This window comes from Scomber japonicus, chromosome 17 (genome assembly GCF_027409825.1).
Source record: "Scomber japonicus isolate fScoJap1 chromosome 17, fScoJap1.pri, whole genome shotgun sequence".
In the NCBI taxonomy this organism is placed as follows: domain Eukaryota; kingdom Metazoa; phylum Chordata; class Actinopteri; order Scombriformes; family Scombridae; genus Scomber; species Scomber japonicus.
Window position 1 is genome coordinate 17,303,354 of NC_070594.1, and position 19,546 is coordinate 17,322,899.

A 19,546-nucleotide genomic window follows, 5' to 3' on the forward strand; every position below is an offset into this window, starting at 1 on the left:
CCATCTTTGGCTTCACAGATATACATCCACTTAAACCCCCTCTGCCATGGCTTAGAATACATGAGACAATAAATCATTGGGCCTGTAATAATAAATGGTTGATAAACGTGGTTCATAAAAACAGCAGCAATCACTAGTATAAAATAAAAAGTTATTTGTTTAGTAAGATGATGATCTCTCTCTCTCTCTCTCTCTCTCTCTCTCTCTCTCTCTCTCTCTCTCTCGCTCTCTCTCTCTCTCTCTCTCTCTCTCTCTCTCTCCAGGGATGAGGGGTCAACTTTAAATGTTGTGTGTTTACAAACACCAGCTGACAAATCTTGCATAGTATATCTTTAAGAGAAAATAACTCTTTTGACACCTTGAATACATTGTTGGTGTGATAAATCCATGATCTCACTAGTTCATCGCTAACCTTTAACATTAAACCCACTACTGTCATGTCATCTGCATACTTAAAAAGACAGAAGTCGCTGTCATAGATCTGCATTTAAATTATATACATAGAAAAAAGTACAGGAGATGAAATGTAACTTTGAGGCAAGCTAGTATTCAAAATGATTTCATCAGACAGGGAGCTGGATAAACAGTGTGTGGTGTAAAATTATCTAGTTTTTCATTTCCTTTGTTTGAAAGGATACCAAAGGGTGTGTCTTAGTTATCAAGCCTGACAATTGGCTGAGTCTGTGATCCAAAGGAAACAACATGTTTTTTTATTTTCTATTTCAGGATGTTGGAAAAAGGCAGAGAACTGTGCTGCCTGTGATGTCCTGTTGGAGATGCTGTGGGAGTTTAAAATACTGACATTGCTTGTAATGAAACCTTATGTCCTTTTACACCCAGATAGTGTGAGAGCTGTGTTCTGCTTCACTGACATTAACGTGCAGTTCACTCTCTCTGTAGGTCATGTTTGAGAAATGTATGGATTCATAATAAAGTCAAGCTAAATTCTGGGCATTGACTTTTTAGGGTGTCATTTCTGCAGGTAACGTTAAACTGTAATTAATGTTTGCTAAAAACAAATGCCATGCTCTGCTTTCTAAGTGACGTTAGCCAGTAGTTGACATTTGGAAAAGGATGGGATGACCTTGCGTCTCCTTGTTTTGTTCACTCATGGGGAGTCTCAGAGTTTATATATCCTGTTTCCTTCATGTTTTGTTTAGGAGTAAGGTCTCCTCAGAGATTTGCACTGCACTACACTGCACTATGTTTTAAGTTGTAGAAAGTTCAAGACTGAGTTAGGTCTACATGCTTTGTCTTTTCAACATAATACATATTTATGATGACAGGTTGTATAAATAATATTGACTTAACTATGAGAGAGACGCCCAGACCACATGGAATTCTTCATATAAACTTTTCATTAAGCAGCCAGTAAGTCACTATAGATATAAATGTCATACAGTCAGTACATACAGTTCTGTTACATACATAACTATATCCAAAAACCTGTAAATTAAAGAGAGATAAAGAAGTTCAGACCAGCTCAAAAAAAGATCTAAAAGTACAGAATAATAAATTAAAACCACGGATGATACCATCTTAACCCTTACATACTGTTCAGGGTTTCATTTGATTTAAAAAAAAAAATGTGGCCGGAAATTTGATGATTTATCCTCATGTGACTCAGAATATACAAAAAAAGGGAAATGTTTCAACTTCCTAAAAATGTGCAGCTGATGCACATTTCTGTGTGTTTGGCTAATATTTATTAAAAAATTTAAAAAGCGCCATTCAAAAATACTGTTTATCCATTGTTCATCATCGTTATTCATTGAAAGCATTATGTTTTCCAGTGTTATATAACGATAGACCATTGCGATTGCATTGAGATTGCAAATATTTTTTTCTCCATTAACAAAAAGCATGAAAACTAAAGATTACACTGTCTCAGCTTTCTGAAACCTAAGGATTAATTACCAATTTATGAATGACTGATTAGATGTTCATCAATGATTTGCGGTTCTAATTTATGTATAGAGACTAACTATGTATGTGAGCATTAACACAGTGGCATAGTTTCCATTACTAACTAATACTGTGTAATGGATTCAGTTCATTACATTCACAGTATTCATCCTTTCCATAAATGTCAGTTAGATGTGGAACATTGTGTAAGAACACACTTGGGTTTGACAGTTAGCTGTTTTTTGTGAGGATGAACTTGGAGTCTGTACGCTTCAGTTGAAAACATGACGTCATTAAAAAAGAAACATCTGCAACATTAAACCCTTGACACTGACTTGAACAGAGGTTATCTTTTTATCCTTTTGGCAACAGGATGTCAAAAGGTCAAATGTGGGCGTGATGGTGGTAAAACTTTCACAAAAATAATAACGTCAGACTAGAGGCATGTTATTTGATTTTAGAAGATATCAACAACAACCAGTGGTGGAAGAAGCATTCAAACCATTTATTTCATTAAAAGTACCAATGCTACACTGTAAAAATACTTCAATACAAGTAAATTGCATTTAAAATTATACAAAGTACTGAAATATTGTAAGTAGATATATACTTTTGTATTATTACTAACATTAGTATTTATACAATTTAAACCATTTGAGGACCTGTTGCATATCATACCAATCTCTCATTCTCTCTATATATATTTCACATTTCTACTCACTCACATATATTATGTTGCTGTTTCAATGAGGGCAAAAATAATCCGCACTGTAATCATTCCTCGCGTTTATACTAGCTGCTAAGAAAACCCTTAAAGATGACCTTAGAGAGGAGATGGTGGTCAGTAAAATCACCTGCTGAAGTGTTTGGCTTGAGTGAAAACCTAGAAACACATATTTATTAGTGGCACATGATTGGTCTCCAATCATAGGAGACCACCTATTTAAACCTGATGGAATAACATCATCCACAACAAGGAGAGGAAAGTCCTCAGGTCTTGTTTTGTCCAACCAGACGTTAAGGTAGGTAGGTATATTGATATGTATACATATCAGTATGGGCACTGGCATATATGCATAATCGGATGTCGTGACCAGTTTGATTTCTCGACATTTTTGGACGTTCTTGCAAATGATCACAACACATTTGGTCACTGAGCACTTTAATTCCCTAATGCACAGCTACCAGTGTACAAAAATCATCTCTATAATCCCCAAGTGTTGTTTGCATTGTTGAAAATTAATTAAGTACATTTCCTCAACTACTGTACTGAAGTACAGATTTGAGGTTCTTGCACACAAGGGCATTTTTATTTGTATGCTACTTTATACTTAAACAGCATCACATTTCAAAGTGAAGTGAAATGAAAATAAAAAAGTTGTAATTCTCCTGTTACACTGAAAATGACTTAACTCCCCAGATGTTAAGGGTTTCCAAGACCCCAGCAGAGTAGAAAATATATACTTAAAAGACCACCAATGCACACATCTATCACTCATGGTCACTTGTGTTTTCTTGGTGTGTGGCGAAGCATGGTCGATCAGTTCGCCTCAGGCAGCCGCATGTCTGGCTTCAAGCCAGAGCAGCTCTTCTATAAAGCTCTGTTTTGCGATTTGACAGAGTGAAAAAACGTTCAACCTTGTACACAAAATCTAAGTATTAGGAACATGTTGACCTTTGCTGAACTAAGTGAAAACACATATTTGAGTTATTGTTTGTTCTTTTATCCATGCTGAACCAGTGTGACCCACCTACAAAAACTAAACACTGCTCTTCCAAGGTGGTAACTTTAAAAATACCTGTCTTATACTTTAAAGTGATTGGAGAAAATGAAGCTTTTCACAAAATCTGACTTGTAACAACCTTTTGAAACATGTACACATCCTTACTTCCCTTCACTTTTATTTGCATTTTGAACTTCATCTTCTTTCTCCTAGAATGCAATGCAAGAATTAAGGCAAATGGGACATTCATCTTTAGTCCGGATGTGACATCAGCCTATTTATTACGCACAGTTGTATAATCTGACATTGAGCATATAATCGATTGCCCTGGTTAAAAGCTGTGATATTTCTACAAAAGGCCTTTAGTAAGTTTGTAAAAAGGTTACAGGTAAAGTAATTCTATCCTTTTCAAGCATGGCCTATTATAAGACTAACAGCCTTAAAGAGTAGATATAATAGCCTACTTCGCAGCTTTGGGGGAAATAATTGGACTCATTCTCTTTCTCCTTCCATGACGATACTCATATGCACTTGGAAAGAAACAGAGGACATCACACATAGAGGATGACTGGCTGAGTAATGACTAAAAAGCAAAAAAGGTGGCAAGGCATTTTTATGATTCATTTATTACATAAATTGCAAACACCAAATAAAAATGTGCCACCATATAAAATAAATAAATTGATTTTTCTAAATGTATCCACATTTGGGTAAACATGGTTGTTATTCTTCTTTAACAGCCCACAGACAGTTTGAGAAAATCATTGTATAGGGATGCGGTGATCGTCATTTTGCAGTCCCATTATGGGAGCCACTGATGCTGCATGCTGGTGAAAGTTAAGGCGGACTGTACAATATATGTGGGGTTCCAGAGATTCAACTTGGTGCTGAGGCTGTTGCCAGGCAATTGACATTTTCTTTTGTGTTTTTTGCATTTCAGTGTCATTGAAATGAGACTGTCTGTAGGTACCGAATCCTTGCTCCAGTCGTCTGCTCTCATCAGGAGAGTGGAAATGGAATTCATTTGGTTGGAGTACATGTTATTCTCACTTGTTAGTGGCCAGTCGGTGCTGTGAGGAGTCTTTGTACCAAGCAGCAGTCATGTGTCAGTCAGTCAAATGGTCTGCTCCTGCAAGAGATTGATGATTGTGATAAACAGAGGGCAGAGGGATGTTCTCACATGTGAAATAGTGTCCTCCACTCCCTTTGACCTCAATTCTTTATTTGTGAATATCAAACAGTATGGACCAGTTTACGTGTCATATCATTAAAATGTTCCATTGCACATGTAAGACTTCCTGCAGCTGATATTCATGTAAAAATAACACATCATTAAAAACAACAGAAAGTTCCCAGATACTCAACAACAACAATGCAAAAGTATCCATTTCATAGTCATCATATTATTTCACCATCTTCCAGCCAAAAAGATTTAACCTCCCATTACATTCATGATATAAAGGACTGTATAAAACAAAGTACATTTCATATTCTATTTTACACCAAGCAATACCAACATAATGCCCTGTTTCCAATTATTTAATAGTGCCTGTAAGATACTGCACCTCAATTTCCTTCTGGGCAGAGGATAAAGGTTCCCATCTTTTGAAATCTATCATCTTCAAGTCTTAAAATGATATTCACATGTCCTTGTGTATGTTGAAATAGTTTTGCTTGCTCTAATCATTCTTCCTGTTCATGGACATTGATGTTCCCTCCAGCAGCACCAACAAATCAGCATAAATAAAGGTGGGTTAAAGGTCCTCCCCTCAGGTTTGCTCTGGCAATGGAGTATAAATCTCAGTCATCAGCTTTGAAAGCAGAGCCCTCAGCAGTGAGTCTCGTAGTTCTCATGACTGGTGCTCCCTCAGGCCAGGTTTTCACTGTTCTCATGACTGGTTTGATTCTTCTCCAGAAGGTTTTGTAGGCTGGGGCACTGAGCAACGAGATGTGGTCCGACATGCCCAGGTGGGGGGGAGGGGTATTTTCCTGTATGTCCCCTTTAGATTTGAATAGAACCAGTCTGATACCTTGCACATATTGCACAAACTTTGGTAAAACAAACTTTAGACAGGCCTGATTAAAATCTCCAGCTACAATAAAAGCTCCCTTGGGATGAGCCTTCCCTTCTGCTGTTCACATATTACATCATGGAGCTGGGAGAGAGCTGTGCTAACGTTAGCATCAGGAGGTATATACAGCAGTAACAAGTACCGCTGTTAACTCTCTCAGCAGATAGAAAGGCGTCTTTTGTGCTGATAAACTACAGTAGGTTACATCACTCTGTAGCATGCTTGGCTGTATTGTATCATACAGTGTTGTTTGGTCTTGATACCCGTGTGGAGGTGTTATGTGTTCATGAAGTGTTTATCATATCTTGCTTATCTAGTATATGATCTCACTTGTACACATGGTTTAATAACGAATCTGTGCATACGAGTGGTTCTTGCATCTGGTCCATTGTCTCGAGCTTGGGAGAGCAGTGGTTGTTTATGACTCTGCTATTTGTACACCAACCTTGATGCAGGTAGATACAGATAGCTTCAGTCTTTCTTTAGTACAAATCCCCTCTTTTTTGTTTTCACATATCATGTCTCTTTGCTGAGCTGCAGCAGAGAGAGAGCCAAGTAATGAGGGAATTTCATACTAACAAGAGTGTAATGTGAGACGGTATTCACTTGAGTTGTCTGTCTGCTAAAGCCTCATAACTTCAGATAAACCCTGGGTCATATCTTCTCACAGACATGACATGTGGATTTTCTCCCCCATCACTTGCATTATAAATGCAGGAAACATGGTGGTCTTGGAGACCTTCCAAAAGAAAATTTGTAACAGAGCAGATTTCATTTCCTGTATTCTGGTTCTGGTTTTTAACAGGTGGTTTGATACTTTTATCTGGCTATACTAGTATGAGAAAAATGATGGGTACATTTTGTCCAAAGGAAGAGTTTGGCCCCAGATCACACATTTGAAGGTATTAAAAAGCTAAAAGTACAGAAAATGAGTCGATGACTAACTCAACTCATTGTTTATTTAAACTTGAGGATCACACATAACACTGCTAACATTTAGGGAAATGCCAAGCTTGGATTTCTGTTAAGTTAACAATTTCCTAACATTTTGTGTTGACAGTGTGTGACCCACCTGAACTCAGCTACCTGCCATGTGGGCATCAGTGACTAATGTTAGCGGCATGCTAATGTGTATCAATGCTGTGTATGTGTGTGCATACAATGTGAAAATCTGCCTGTGTGCAAGGTAGCAGGAAAACGTGGTATGTAATTTCACTGGGAACATTTTAGCATTTATCAGATCAGTATTCACTTTTTTGATCAAAATATATGCTTTTAGGAATTAAGTGTGCACATGCTCTGCCCAAGAACTGACACACACTGAATTTCTTCATCATAGTATACACAGCATAATGTCATATTTTAACATTTTTAAAAATGTGCACATCTACATATTAGTATAAGACAAATGCTGTCTCAATATTAATCTAGTTTGAGCATTAGATAAACAGAAAACACGGCTTAAGTCTTCTTCAGGTGAAATTGTAAAATCAGCTCTTGAGAAAGTATCTTTGTTTTTCCTCCATAGTCTGTAAAACCTCTGCAGATTGATGTGAGAACAGTTGTGTAAATGACAGTTGGTTAAATGGCAAGTCTTTATTAAGCAGTGATTCACACCCTGCAGCAGTGTTGTCTGGGGGTTGCATCGTTATTAAGCGGTGGAATTACACTCTAAAGGGCTGTTGGGATGCATCATCTCCATTTGTTTTGAACCTTTCTGTGTCTGCCAAAGAGGTGGTTTAGCAAGCATGTTCTGTTTTTTTTTCTCTCTCCAACCCGATACAGTGATGACTCAGATTCACAAGTAGGAGCTGCCCAGTGCAAACAGAGCAAGGCCACATGGAGGTTAAGTGGGTTAAATCTATAAAGGCTTTGGTTCTTGTTCAGAGAGAAAAACATAGTTACTCCCACTTCAAACTGTCCACATCAAGGTCTTAAATTTTAAATTATGTCATTGTTTATACCCTCTATCATCATACTTACAAAATCCCAGTTATATTTTAAAACTGCCTTGGTCAATCTTGATTGTGTGGAGTTTCACACTCCTCCTACTGAGCATGATGCTTGATATTTGTGATGTAACTAAAGCAAATTGATCTTTTTAAAACCACAGCGACATGAAAATGCAGTTACAGCATTTTGAGTTTATTATAAGTAGTAGCCTTTCAAAAACTGAAGCATTGAAGCACTCTTATTTTATCCTCAAGTAAATCTCATCTGTGTTTTATCAATGATTGTTTACAGATGCACCATTTTAATCTTAAAATGCGTGCAGATGACATTTGGAAAAACTGCATTTCCTCACTACAAGGCACTGTTGGCAAAAATGATGACAACATGGGATTAAAATGCATAATAAGAAGAAAAATAAAATGAAACTTAAATAATCCCACAAACTGCCCATGAAATGAATATGTCATCTTGACAAGATGGAGAGCTAAGTAATAACACAGCCAGGAACTTTTCCTGTTAACTGTAAATCAGTGGGATATCAGGTGGGGATGGAAAGGCAGTTTATTATTTTTATAGGAATTGTGGATTGGAGTTTTGATTTATGTCCATTTGTGCAATACTGATGTCACCTGAGATAAACATTTTTCAAGATAATTACGTCAAGTGTGTGTCATTAGAGATCATTAACTTGTAGATCCTTTAACCTGAAATGTATGAGCATTCATTTTTATCATGTGGTTTCATGAAACAATTCTTTGCTCCAATCCTTTTGAAAAACAGTATTTGTCTTCATTAATAAAGCAAGGTCAATCTACAGAGCGCTGAAGAGTTGGTCTGTTATATGAGCTTGATGAGAAGACTTTGTGTCCTCCTCCCAGGTGATGAACTGCAATGACTTATGATATGTAACGGCAGGAATGCTGTGAACTGGAAGTCTCTTTTTTCTCACACTCTAAAAATGCTAAAAGTGCAGTGTACAGTCAGGCATTTATTTTCTTACATAACCTTGTTGGAGGCCTGTTTTCTCCACTGTGTTAGCATTTGCTCAGAAAATCAACAAATTTGAGAACATATCGGTCCAAATGACATATGATATCCTTATGGTTTTGTAAACCCTTTTTTGTAATGAACATTGTGAAGGCTCCAAAAAAATCCACTTTCCACTTTAGTACAATAAAGAGCTGTAAATGGGACATTCCTGTCATTCCTGCTATTAATGCAAAGATTTACAGATTATGGGCCACACTTGGCAGTGTGTTGATGGTAATAATATTTAAAGGAGGTCTTGACTAAAACAACATGCACAAGGAATTATGAAGGGGTCTTCATTTTCAGGAACAAAAAAGTACTTCAACAAGTTACTTTTCTCAGAAGGTAATGCTGTAATGTAACTAGTTACATTTTAATGGCAGTAACTTTGTAATGTAATTAGTTACTTTTAAAAATGTTACTTGGACAAGCAGAAAATGAGAGACAGACAACGGTCTTCTTCCTGCTTTATCCACCCTGTCTTTATTATCGTTGCATAGAGACAGTACTAAAGTAAACAATCTTAAAGCAATGGTTTGACAAGGTCGCCTTGCGTGACTCATTTAATCAACTGATCTCAGTTTCCAGACAGTTCATTGGTCAAATTGTGTGCTTTTGATTGGTTGGAACAAATACCTGCAGCCACAGCCCTTTATGGAATAGTTTGGACATGTTTGTTGTAGTTCATTCTTTTGAATTCTTTTAAATCTTCCTCTACTGTCTCACTCGTATCTGTTTGGCTCATACAAGGACCAGAAACTACATCCCCTTTTGATATTTTTGTTTAGGACTTCAAACATAAGCTCTTTGATATTATTCCACCAGTCCTTAAGTGTTGGACATATCCAAAGCATAAGTAGTATAAAGGCAGCATTTCCTTCACATCTCAAGTAAGAATCTACTGGTTTTAGGTTCCATATAGATGTAGTGGTGTCTAATGCCATCTGTGTAATATTTTCAGTTGAATAAACCTATTGTCCATTCTCTTGTAAACTGTTTTCAAAACACTGAATTTGAATAACCTTGTTATACCTCCAAAACTGATTACGTGATCATTGCTGTTTCTCTACCAATTGGTTTGAAGCTTAGGAAGTGCTTAGTGTGGCTATTGAATAAATGCAAAACATAAGTAACCCCAGCTTTTCACCGTTGTGTTCAATTAACTTTTTATTTTTTATTTTTAAAGAACAGTTCCAATCACCAGATTTTGCAAAAAATGTAACATGTGACCTAGGACGACTCTCTGGATATGTGAAACCTCATGCTAAGACTCTTGCCATTTTATTTGACTCTGATTTTATACACAAATAAATGGTCTGTCTTTGCTGTTGAGCATATGTTTTCCTTTAGGGATTTTGAGACAATAATCCATGCTTTTATTTCTTCTCGACTGGATTATTGCAATATACTATATTTCGGAGTCAGTCAGACTACACGTCTTCAGATGGTACAAAATGTGGAGGCACATTTTCTAACTAAACCCAAAAAATCATACCGCATTACTCCAATTCTGGCATTGTTGCACTCGAGTTTGACTAAAGAAATGTATTTTTCATTTTCAAAGCTTTGAACAGACTAGCTCTGGCATATTGTAGCAACCTTTTATATTCCCACTGTTCTCCTAGAACACTGAGGTCATCTGATTAGCTGCTGCTTTCCATCCCAGATGGTCAGTTGAAACATAAAGATGACTGCACTTTTTCTGTAGCTGGGCCAATGTTGTGGAACAACTTCTCTTTTCATTTTCATTCAGCTAACAGGTAAGCAAACAGGGAGGTGTTACCTTTTCAAAAATGTTATTGCATTTACTTTTTCGGTGTTTATTCTTATTTGTTATTTAATTATTGATTAAAGAAAAAATTCTATGTAAAAATAAGATAAAAATTAACATAATGCACAATTTATCATCAAAGGAAACAGATGAATCGGTGTCTTACAGCAGGCTCATGCTCGGTGTGGTTCGTCCTTGTATATTATTCCTTGTGAAAAAAAATCTATGCACCTGTAGCAAACAGAAAACTGTGTATACTGAATAGGTGAAAGGAAGGTGATAATCTTTATAAAGCACTGTGTGCATTCTTAATCCTCACTCCAAGTGTAGTCCTGACGTCTAACCACTGAGTCAGGTCTTCCTAATGAAGTTTCCACACAGGGATGCATGCACACCTTGTAAACCTGGACTGCAGAAAAACGATCCAATCAGAAAAATTGATTTGCACACTTCACCCTGGCTCTCCACCCTTTGTGAAAAGATGTTACTATTAGCATAAAGATGTCAGCGATTAGGAGCTGACCTTTACTTAAGTCCACTAATCAACAGTGGTTGGTTTTTAACAATGTATGATGTCAACATGCTGCCAAGAAATTAAACTGAGGGTACTGAAATGTCCTAATTATTACCCATTCAGGATATTTGAAGGCTTTTAAGACTGCACCACAACCAGATGAGGCAGGAGGAGGAGGAAGAGGAGGAGGAAGGGGGAGGGCAGCAAGTTAACAACAGTTCTCTAATGCTTCACCTGTTGTCTGATGACGTGAGCTGATCCATTGATTACAACATGAGTGGGTGGCCTTTAACTACCATACACACAAATACACAAATAAAACTCCTCCCAGCCCACATGGAGCAGAAGACCCCTTACCTAAATCACACCCTGAGGCCTTGAGAATCCGAGCTCCGTACTTCATGCGTCTATAAAAAGAGCTTTCCTCCTCAAGGAAGCAACAGCAGACTACTCAGCATTTCATCACAGACCAGAGAGGAAGGAGGAGAGAAAGAGAGGGATCACCGTTAAGAGTCGCCACTGTGGAAAGATCTGTGGACAAACGGAGGGAAGAACAAAAAGAAAAGAGGATAACAAAGGAATTGGAAAAGGTAAAAAGAAATTATCCTGAACTTGTTTGTGGATTTCTGTTGTTTTGGCATGGATCAAAATTGTGCCTGATTGTTGGTTGCATCTTGTTTTTCTGAACAAATAAGCATGGATGGATTAACAGTCACTGACTAACTGATTTTGGATTCATGAGCGTTTTCTCAGACATCCAGCTTTGCAAATTATCATTTAAGTGGATTTATCTTATATTAACCACCATAGCTTTTTGAGGAGTATAGTTGTTTTAGGTGATAGTGATTTGAATTGCCTTCCATTAATATTATAACAATATTTATACTAATCTAACTGCTATATTCTATAAATACCTCCTACATCATCAACACATTAGGTTTCCATCTGTTTTAATTGCAGCTCATAGGCTTCTTTATCAGAGTATGATGTCTGTGGAGAGCAGAGCTCAGCTGAGTGAGTCATACTGTAGGAAGAGTGGAGACTAGTCTCTGCCAGAGTTACAAAGACGATGGCCCACCAAGGAGTCACTCCTCAGAATAATAGAGAAGTGAGGGAGCACAACAAAGGAAAGAAAATGAACTCATTCTCCGCATATAACAAAGACAGTTTTTTATTTTTTTTCACAAAGAGCTTTGAAATGTTAACATCTGTGAACTTATTGGAAACAGATGACCAGCAGGATGTCAGATTGAACCGCAAACCAGTGACAATCAACTGGTCTGTGATAAAGTTGAGTTGAGCTAAATTAAATAGATTTGGTCTCTGATTAAGTGGTTTAATATGTGGATGTGCAGAAAGAAGAAGCAATAATAAACACTGGAAACAAAGAGATGGGGGAAGGGCGGGAGGGCGGGGGGGCATCTGAAGGGAAGTCATTAAATGCTGTCATCATCTACTGAAAGAATTAGTAGATCTTTCTCGTATTGTATCACTTTGTGTTTCAGAAATGCGTGGGCCTGTCATGAATGCACCTTCCAACAATACATATATACATGCATCCACGTATATGCACTGATTGCTTTTCTTGAAGTAGCACAGGAGCTAACCCACTTGTCTCACTAAGCCTTTAATGGTCATTTGAACTCTCTGACCTTTCAGTTCTTGGCTGTGGAACTCTCTATTAACAGGCAGCATATAGCTGAAGGAAATTCAATACCTGTATTCACTAATGTAACAAACTGCTAAATTACTACCATCATTATTGTTGTTTCCCCTTTCAAAGCTATGAATGAAGGAAGAAAGGAAGAAAGGATGTCATCATTTTTTGTTTATTTGTTTCTGGTTCACTTTTTCCAGCAGGGTTTCATTTTTGGCCACTTTGATATTAACATAGTTTACGGACTGTAACAAAATGATTTGGATTGGAAATTAGGCTGAAACTTTGACTTCCCCAGGGTCACTATTGTTTACCTTGCACTATCCCTTTAAATTAGGAAAAAAAAATCCAAACCGTGGCACAATTTCAGGCCTAACCTGCTAATAAAACATTAATTTTACATAACTCAGATTAAAAAATGGAATTAGTAATTGCCAAAATTATGTAAAACATATGATGTATTGTATTTGTCATGCATTCCAGTTGTTCTCTCTTTTTGATTCAAAACCTACTAAATTATTGCAAATGTCATTCAATAAGAATTAGTAGAAGAGCTGGGCAACCCTGTTCCCTAGAAATTCTGTTTATATACCACTAAATTATAACAGCAAATACACTGACTACATTTTTGGTGAACATAATGAGAAAATGATGATGATTAATCACAGATGTCACTTTTTTTTATTATTATTCCACCAAAATATCCCATTTTTATGGTTTTGTTCAGGCACTGGCAACATCTGGTTTAGATTAAGGAAAAATCATGGTCTTGGCTTAACAGAATCAAAAAGTTTGTTAACATTTAACCGAAACCACAATTATACGCTAAATTTGTTTGTGCTTTTGTTGCCTAAACTGAACACAACACAAGACCAAGTGTGTAAGCCTTTGTCTCTCGTGTCTTGCATTAGAAATTTTCAGTGCTTCATTTGTTTGTAAAAAACAAGGTAATTGGGAAAAAATATAACGGTACTCAAATGTGTTTTCTAAGGTTGTATTTAAATTCAGCTTGGTTTGTACTAAACTTACATTACATTATAGATTTTCTCTTTACCTTTTGGTATCTTTTCTGCCTTTGTCCTTTGTTCTGTGATAATAATAATAATTTGCTCTGGTTTGTCCATTGGAGCTGCTGTGCATTCACTGTTAAAGAATCTTTATATGAGTAATGCTTTGATGTGCTGATGTTAGGAGTTATCTATCATTTTAAATATGGGGTTAAAAGGGGGAAATAGAGAAATAGAGAATCAGAGAAACAGAGAAATAGAGAAATAAAGAAATAAGAAAATAGTTGTTAGTAACATAAGTTGAAATAGGAAAAGAGTTGTATAAAAGCCTAAATTAGTAACATAAGTTCAGCTAAAAATGACATTGTGCGACTTTAGGTGGAGGGGCCCTCAACTGCTTTAACAGTAAGACGTGTATTTTAGCTGCTGTGTGAAAATTGGCTTTAAATAATAATAATTTAATTAAAGGAAAAAGTAAGAATTGCAACGTGGGCCCAGGAGGTATTTGAGAATTTAGAATAGAAGAGAAATAAGAATAAGGATAACAGAGAAATAGAAATAGTGGTAAAAAGTTAGAAAGAAAGAAGCTGCAGTTATTTAGAAGAGAGGTATGTGATCACTCAAAATTGAAACTGATATGATAGATTTAATATTGAATAAGGCATGGGAGTTAATAGGATACATATATATATACGTATATATATATGAATAAATGATATATAAGAAAAGATATTGTGTCTTTAAAAAATTACTAAGCCCCAAAATCACCCTTTTCAACTGAAAATTAATGTATTAAGCACATATTTCTTGTTACTTTATAAGTGCTAATATTTATGAGCCTTTAAAGGACGTTTTGATCAAATATATGAGCCTTCCGTGGGGACTTTTTGGTAAAATTCTATGAGCCCCTGTTTAGGGGACTACAATCTAAATAAATTTGATGAGCCCCAGAAGAAGGAAGAAAGAGTTGGACATGAGATATGCATTGCGTTCAAAGAAAGGGAATAAGTCTGAAAAGATGTGTCCAGTGGTCATCCGAGGACAGAATCTGGAGTACAAACCTTGGCAGAATACAAATATGTCAGACCATGGCACTCCATCTACTTTGATAAGTGAGTACGGGGTTCTGATTTTTTGCTATATAATAAGTGTTTGATAGGCCTAAAGAAGTGTTTGATACCTGGGTAGCCAGTGTATATAAATCCTGTGTGGTATTGGTTGGTGGGATCCCTGGTCATGTCATTTCCTGTGTGGTATTGACAGACTAGTTTAAATGTAGGTCTAAAGAGTAGCTGTAGTTATATATTAAATGTGCACACTAAGTATACTATACACACACGTTATATAATTATTGTTATATTATTGATAACATCTTGTGTGTGAAATTTGAGAGAGGGTAAAGAGATCTCTCGCTGATTTCAATGACCCAAGTTAGAATATTCTTTTTATAGTATCATGTGTTGTATGACCCTCAGAGGAGAATGTCCTACTGACATAAAATGTGAGTGAAGTTTACAACAATACCATAAAAGAAGAAGCTTTTGTGGTAACTCAATTTGCCATACAACCCACCTGGCTGAAGTGAGTTACTCAAAGGCAGTGTGTGCTTGATAAGATCCAACCATACATGCATATGGTAAGATCAGAGTGATTGTGAACTTTGTGTATGCTGTCTCCTTGTTGTACAGCAATATTTGTTTAATCTTCAACTAAAACAGTGTTGTGTATCATGCCATCTTTATATTCAGTGTTTTCAGACAATTTCCAAGTTTTTATTTGAAGGTTTACACCAAGATGGCACGACCTGTTGTCTGTTTCAAGGAAGGATGATCATCCAGTGGCCAGGGAAGTTTCATTAGGTAACTGGGCAACCCCAATCCCATCCTATTGGGGGTGTTTTTTAAGGGATGCCTGTGATCTTCCTTCCACTGAAACAGGACATAGTCACTCATGGTGGATCATAGAGATTTAATTGGTATGTACATTTTGTGGAAATTGTATTTTGTTACTTTTCCACATTTTAAAAGTGAACAGATGTAGTTTAAAGCACACACTGAAGTTTTTGTTTGTCTGTTTGTGTTGTTCTAAGTTTAGAAAGGGAGAGAAGTTTAATTCCAGGTCCGTTCGGTGTAGACCGATAAAAAGTGCTTAGTGAGCGTAGATCTCACTTGTTTTGTTTCTTGTGTCTTGCTATGTTGTTGTTGTGTGCTGCTTTGCTGGAAGTGTGTGTAAGATAATTCAATGCACACTTATGTTTGTTCCAGCTGAGTGCTAGTGCCCCCCTCTTTTCTTATATGTGTGTGTGTGTGTGTGTGTGTGTGTGTGTGTGTGTGTGTGTGCTGGTCATACTGATTGTTAGGTGTTTTAAGTGTAAGTTCTGTATTGAAAAGAGTTAGACCACATTTGGTTGTTTTGTTGCTTTTTGTTCTTGAGACAAACTATGTTGAAAAAAAGTGCTCTTTTTGCTGTCCTAAGAAGTATTAACTCCACTGTGTCTGATCAGTGAGTGTCCTTTGGTGGGAAGAGTTGAAACGTCCTGGGTTTTTTATTTCTGGTTGTTGTATGTGTGTAGAAAATATAGAGTTCACCTTACACGTTTTGGTTAACTTTAATTTAATACTTTTTGCCTCTTTCATCAGGGTCCACCTTATTTGAGTTTAGGAACTGTTAAAATCATTCTGAGTGAAAAACATTTTCAAGATTTCTGGTTTAATCTTATCACTAGTAATAGTGTGTCTAATCCTGATTGTTAAGTTTTAATTTTACTTTGGAAAAAAAAAACTGTTTCGTTGCAAGAACAATCACTTAGGTGACATTGCAGGATTATTATTGTTGGGAAATTAATACAGTTGATTGCGAGAGGTTTGCCATGGGTGCTAATAATAGTCATCAGAATAAAGTTCAGTGCCCAGTAAAAGTTATCTATGGTAAATATGGCGGCACAGCCATACAATTTTTCACTAAGTGGCTTAAAACTTTTCCTCAAAGTGAGAGAATTCATCATGCCTCACTCCAAACTTTGAGAGATAAGATGGGAAAAAGGTTGGAAGATAATATTAAGAAAGCTAAAGTACGTGTTTATAAGAAAGGTAATGATAAGTGGTCAAAGCAACTTGAAAGGTTGAAGCTGAAGGAGAAAGAAGATTACATAGGGCTGTGATGCCGCTTCAGGACAATCTAGAGATTCAGTTACACAAAGGAGTTCAGGGCGAGTTTCAAGAAGGGTTAGACCAAAACATTATGAAAACTAGAGTGGCCTTAGGGGAGTCAGTTCAGCTTCCATGTAAGTGTGGAAGGTGGAATTTTGGTGGTATCAATTCCCCTAAGTGGATAAATAGTCGTGGTAAAGAGGTGGTGTTAGCAGGGTCTGAGGTTGACACTGTACCTCCCAACAAAAGGAAGTATGATTTGTATAATGACGTGGTGGTTGAGAGTTACAACCTTCTTACAGAAATCCAGGTTACTCAAAACTGACATTATGGTTCTATTAGCTACATGTAAAATAAAGCCCCAATACAGAGACATTTGATTGCTGAAGACTGTCCTCTGCACATAGCAAAATGCAGCTTTATGGTGCAGACCAAAAGGACTTATTATGGTTATGGTGCAACATTTTTTACAGAAACACACACACACACAATCCAAAATAACTTTTGTGTTTAAACCTAATCGAGCTTTATTTAGGAACTCTGCTCCACATCAACTGTAATATATTGCACTTTCATTATCAACTACTTCTAAATAAGACGAGTGTCACACTGATAAAAAAAGACCATCTGCTACAATATGCCTGCTTTTGGCTCAAAGAGGAATGTTGATTACTGGTGTTTGTGCTCACAGTTGTTATTCAGCCATGACACACACAGCTATGAATCCACCACTTATCACAAACATAGTGTTCAAACATGTCAAGTTATATAACAAAGGGAGGAAAGCATTACGCAATACTGCAATGATTAAGAGACACCGTACCAGTGTACGTCTTCACATGATAGCAATATCTTCCAGTTTACGAATGGTTAAATTAATGTTTGGGCATGCTTTCTTTTCACCTGATATACTAATACTCATATACTTTGTTTCCTCTGCACCAGGCTGACGATGGTGTGTCTATGTTGGTTGTTAGTGGTGATGGCGTATGTGTGCGTCCCGGGGTTCGAGTCTGCATGTCTGGAAAGCTCTATCTGCAACAAGGGAAGGATAAAGGTAGGTCTAACTTTCTTTTGATTTCCTCTCTGTGAGTGCAAGGCTTTAACTTTAACAGGGTAATTCATAGTGCTTTAGATAAGACATGGAGATTTACATAAATATATATCACAAAAAGTGGCACGTCAAAGTTTGAGCTTCAAAGTTCATCTTAGTAACAAAACACCCTCACCTCTCGGTGCATTTAATAACTGTTTTGGAGCTTTCGATGGTATCACAATCTCAGCTTAATGTCCTGAAAGTGCTAAAGAAAAATGGAAATGTATTGCTTCTATGACAAAAGGACAACCTGCATAGAAAGATGATGTGAGGCGATTGAAAGCCCAAGAGCAGTTAGTAAATGTCTTCATGTCAAATATTTTTTGTACAGATTTAAAAATAGCTTTGAGTTGAACTAAAATCAATGACAGAGTAGTTTTAGCTTTGATATTAAAGTGATAACAGGTGAAACAAGTCAAAAAGGAAGTTTGTTCTCTATCTGTGCTTCAAAGGAGTTAAAGCAAACCATTAAGTGATTGACAAATGAATATATTCTACAAGATGTGCAGGGTGTTTTTAAGGTGGTAGTAGGTTGACCTGCTTGTTGTGTGGTGTGGCTATTGAAATGTAGGATTCCTAAATACCTGACTCTTTTAAGGCACTTTGGTTGAACTGAATTTATATTTATCCTGTTTTTACTATAGGGCATTTTGACACATCCAATCATTGATCTTCCTGGTGCATTACTCTGTTCAATACAGTCAACTTGCTCATTGATGTATCACCATAAACTCTATTTACTGCAAAGGACTTGCACACTTTTAATTCAGTTTTAAAATATTGCTGTTTTCTGTGATTCCTTTCTCATAGGATTGCATTCAGCTCTGCATGTCTGTGATTCAGACTGAGTTGCCAGAGCTCAGCTCATTGAAGGTGAATGATGATGATGATCTCTTGCTCAGCATCCTTTTGGCCACCCTGGCCTCTGAAGACAAGATATCAGACCAAAACCTGGGGGCCCACAGTGACAAAAGACGCTCGTATTCAATGGAGCATTTCCGCTGGGGGAAACCCTCTGGTCGCAAACGCCGACCTGTCAAAATATTTGCCTCCCCTCTGGAGAGCGGGGGCTCTTCTCAGGGCAGTTTCCCCTCCAAAGCTCGAAGGCAGCTGAACAGTAAGAATGATGAAGCAAAGGATGACACAACTCAAATCCAGGGATCGCCCAGGGCAAAGATCAGCGCCAAGTCACATGCCCAGTTGAGCCCACAGGAAAGAAAGGATGGGACCTATCGGATGAGCCACTTCAGATGGGGGAGCCCACCCACCTCTAAACGTAATGACAGCTTTATGAAATATTGGGAGGAAAAGGGGCAGCTGGTCAAGGCCCTCAGGAACATTATATTCAAGAGTATGCAGAGGAGAATGGGATGAATGAAAGATGTAGAAGGATAGAGGGGTGGTTGGCTGAAAAAGCCTAATATCAATTGCATGTTAGTACCCACAGTTCTTAATTTTAAATAACAAAAACTTATCTCTATCATTATTATGTTGTTGAATATGTTTACTGGGATAAAAGTTTCTCTTATGACAAACTTAAGCAAAAAAGAAACAAGCTGATGCACCCATCGACTGACCTAACCGTCATGGCCTTGACTTGAAAGCTTTCATAGGAATGTATTTTAAAAAGCAAAGTTTGTCCACAGAGTGCTAACTTTTTGTAAATTAT

The 19,546-nt window shown here is 37.0% G+C and overlaps 1 protein-coding gene across 1 annotated transcript; it reads left to right on the forward strand.

Annotated features, from left to right (window-relative positions):
- The first annotated feature begins 17,733 nt into the window (after positions 1–17,733).
- On the forward strand, positions 17,734–19,251 carry LOC128376972 (pro-opiomelanocortin B-like). The gene is made up of 2 exons (XM_053336840.1): positions 17,734–17,838; positions 18,688–19,251. The coding sequence occupies exons 1-2, from the start codon at positions 17,734–17,736 to the stop codon at positions 19,249–19,251; spliced, it is 669 nt and encodes a 222-aa protein (XP_053192815.1).
- Positions 19,252–19,546: the final 295 nt, after the last annotated feature.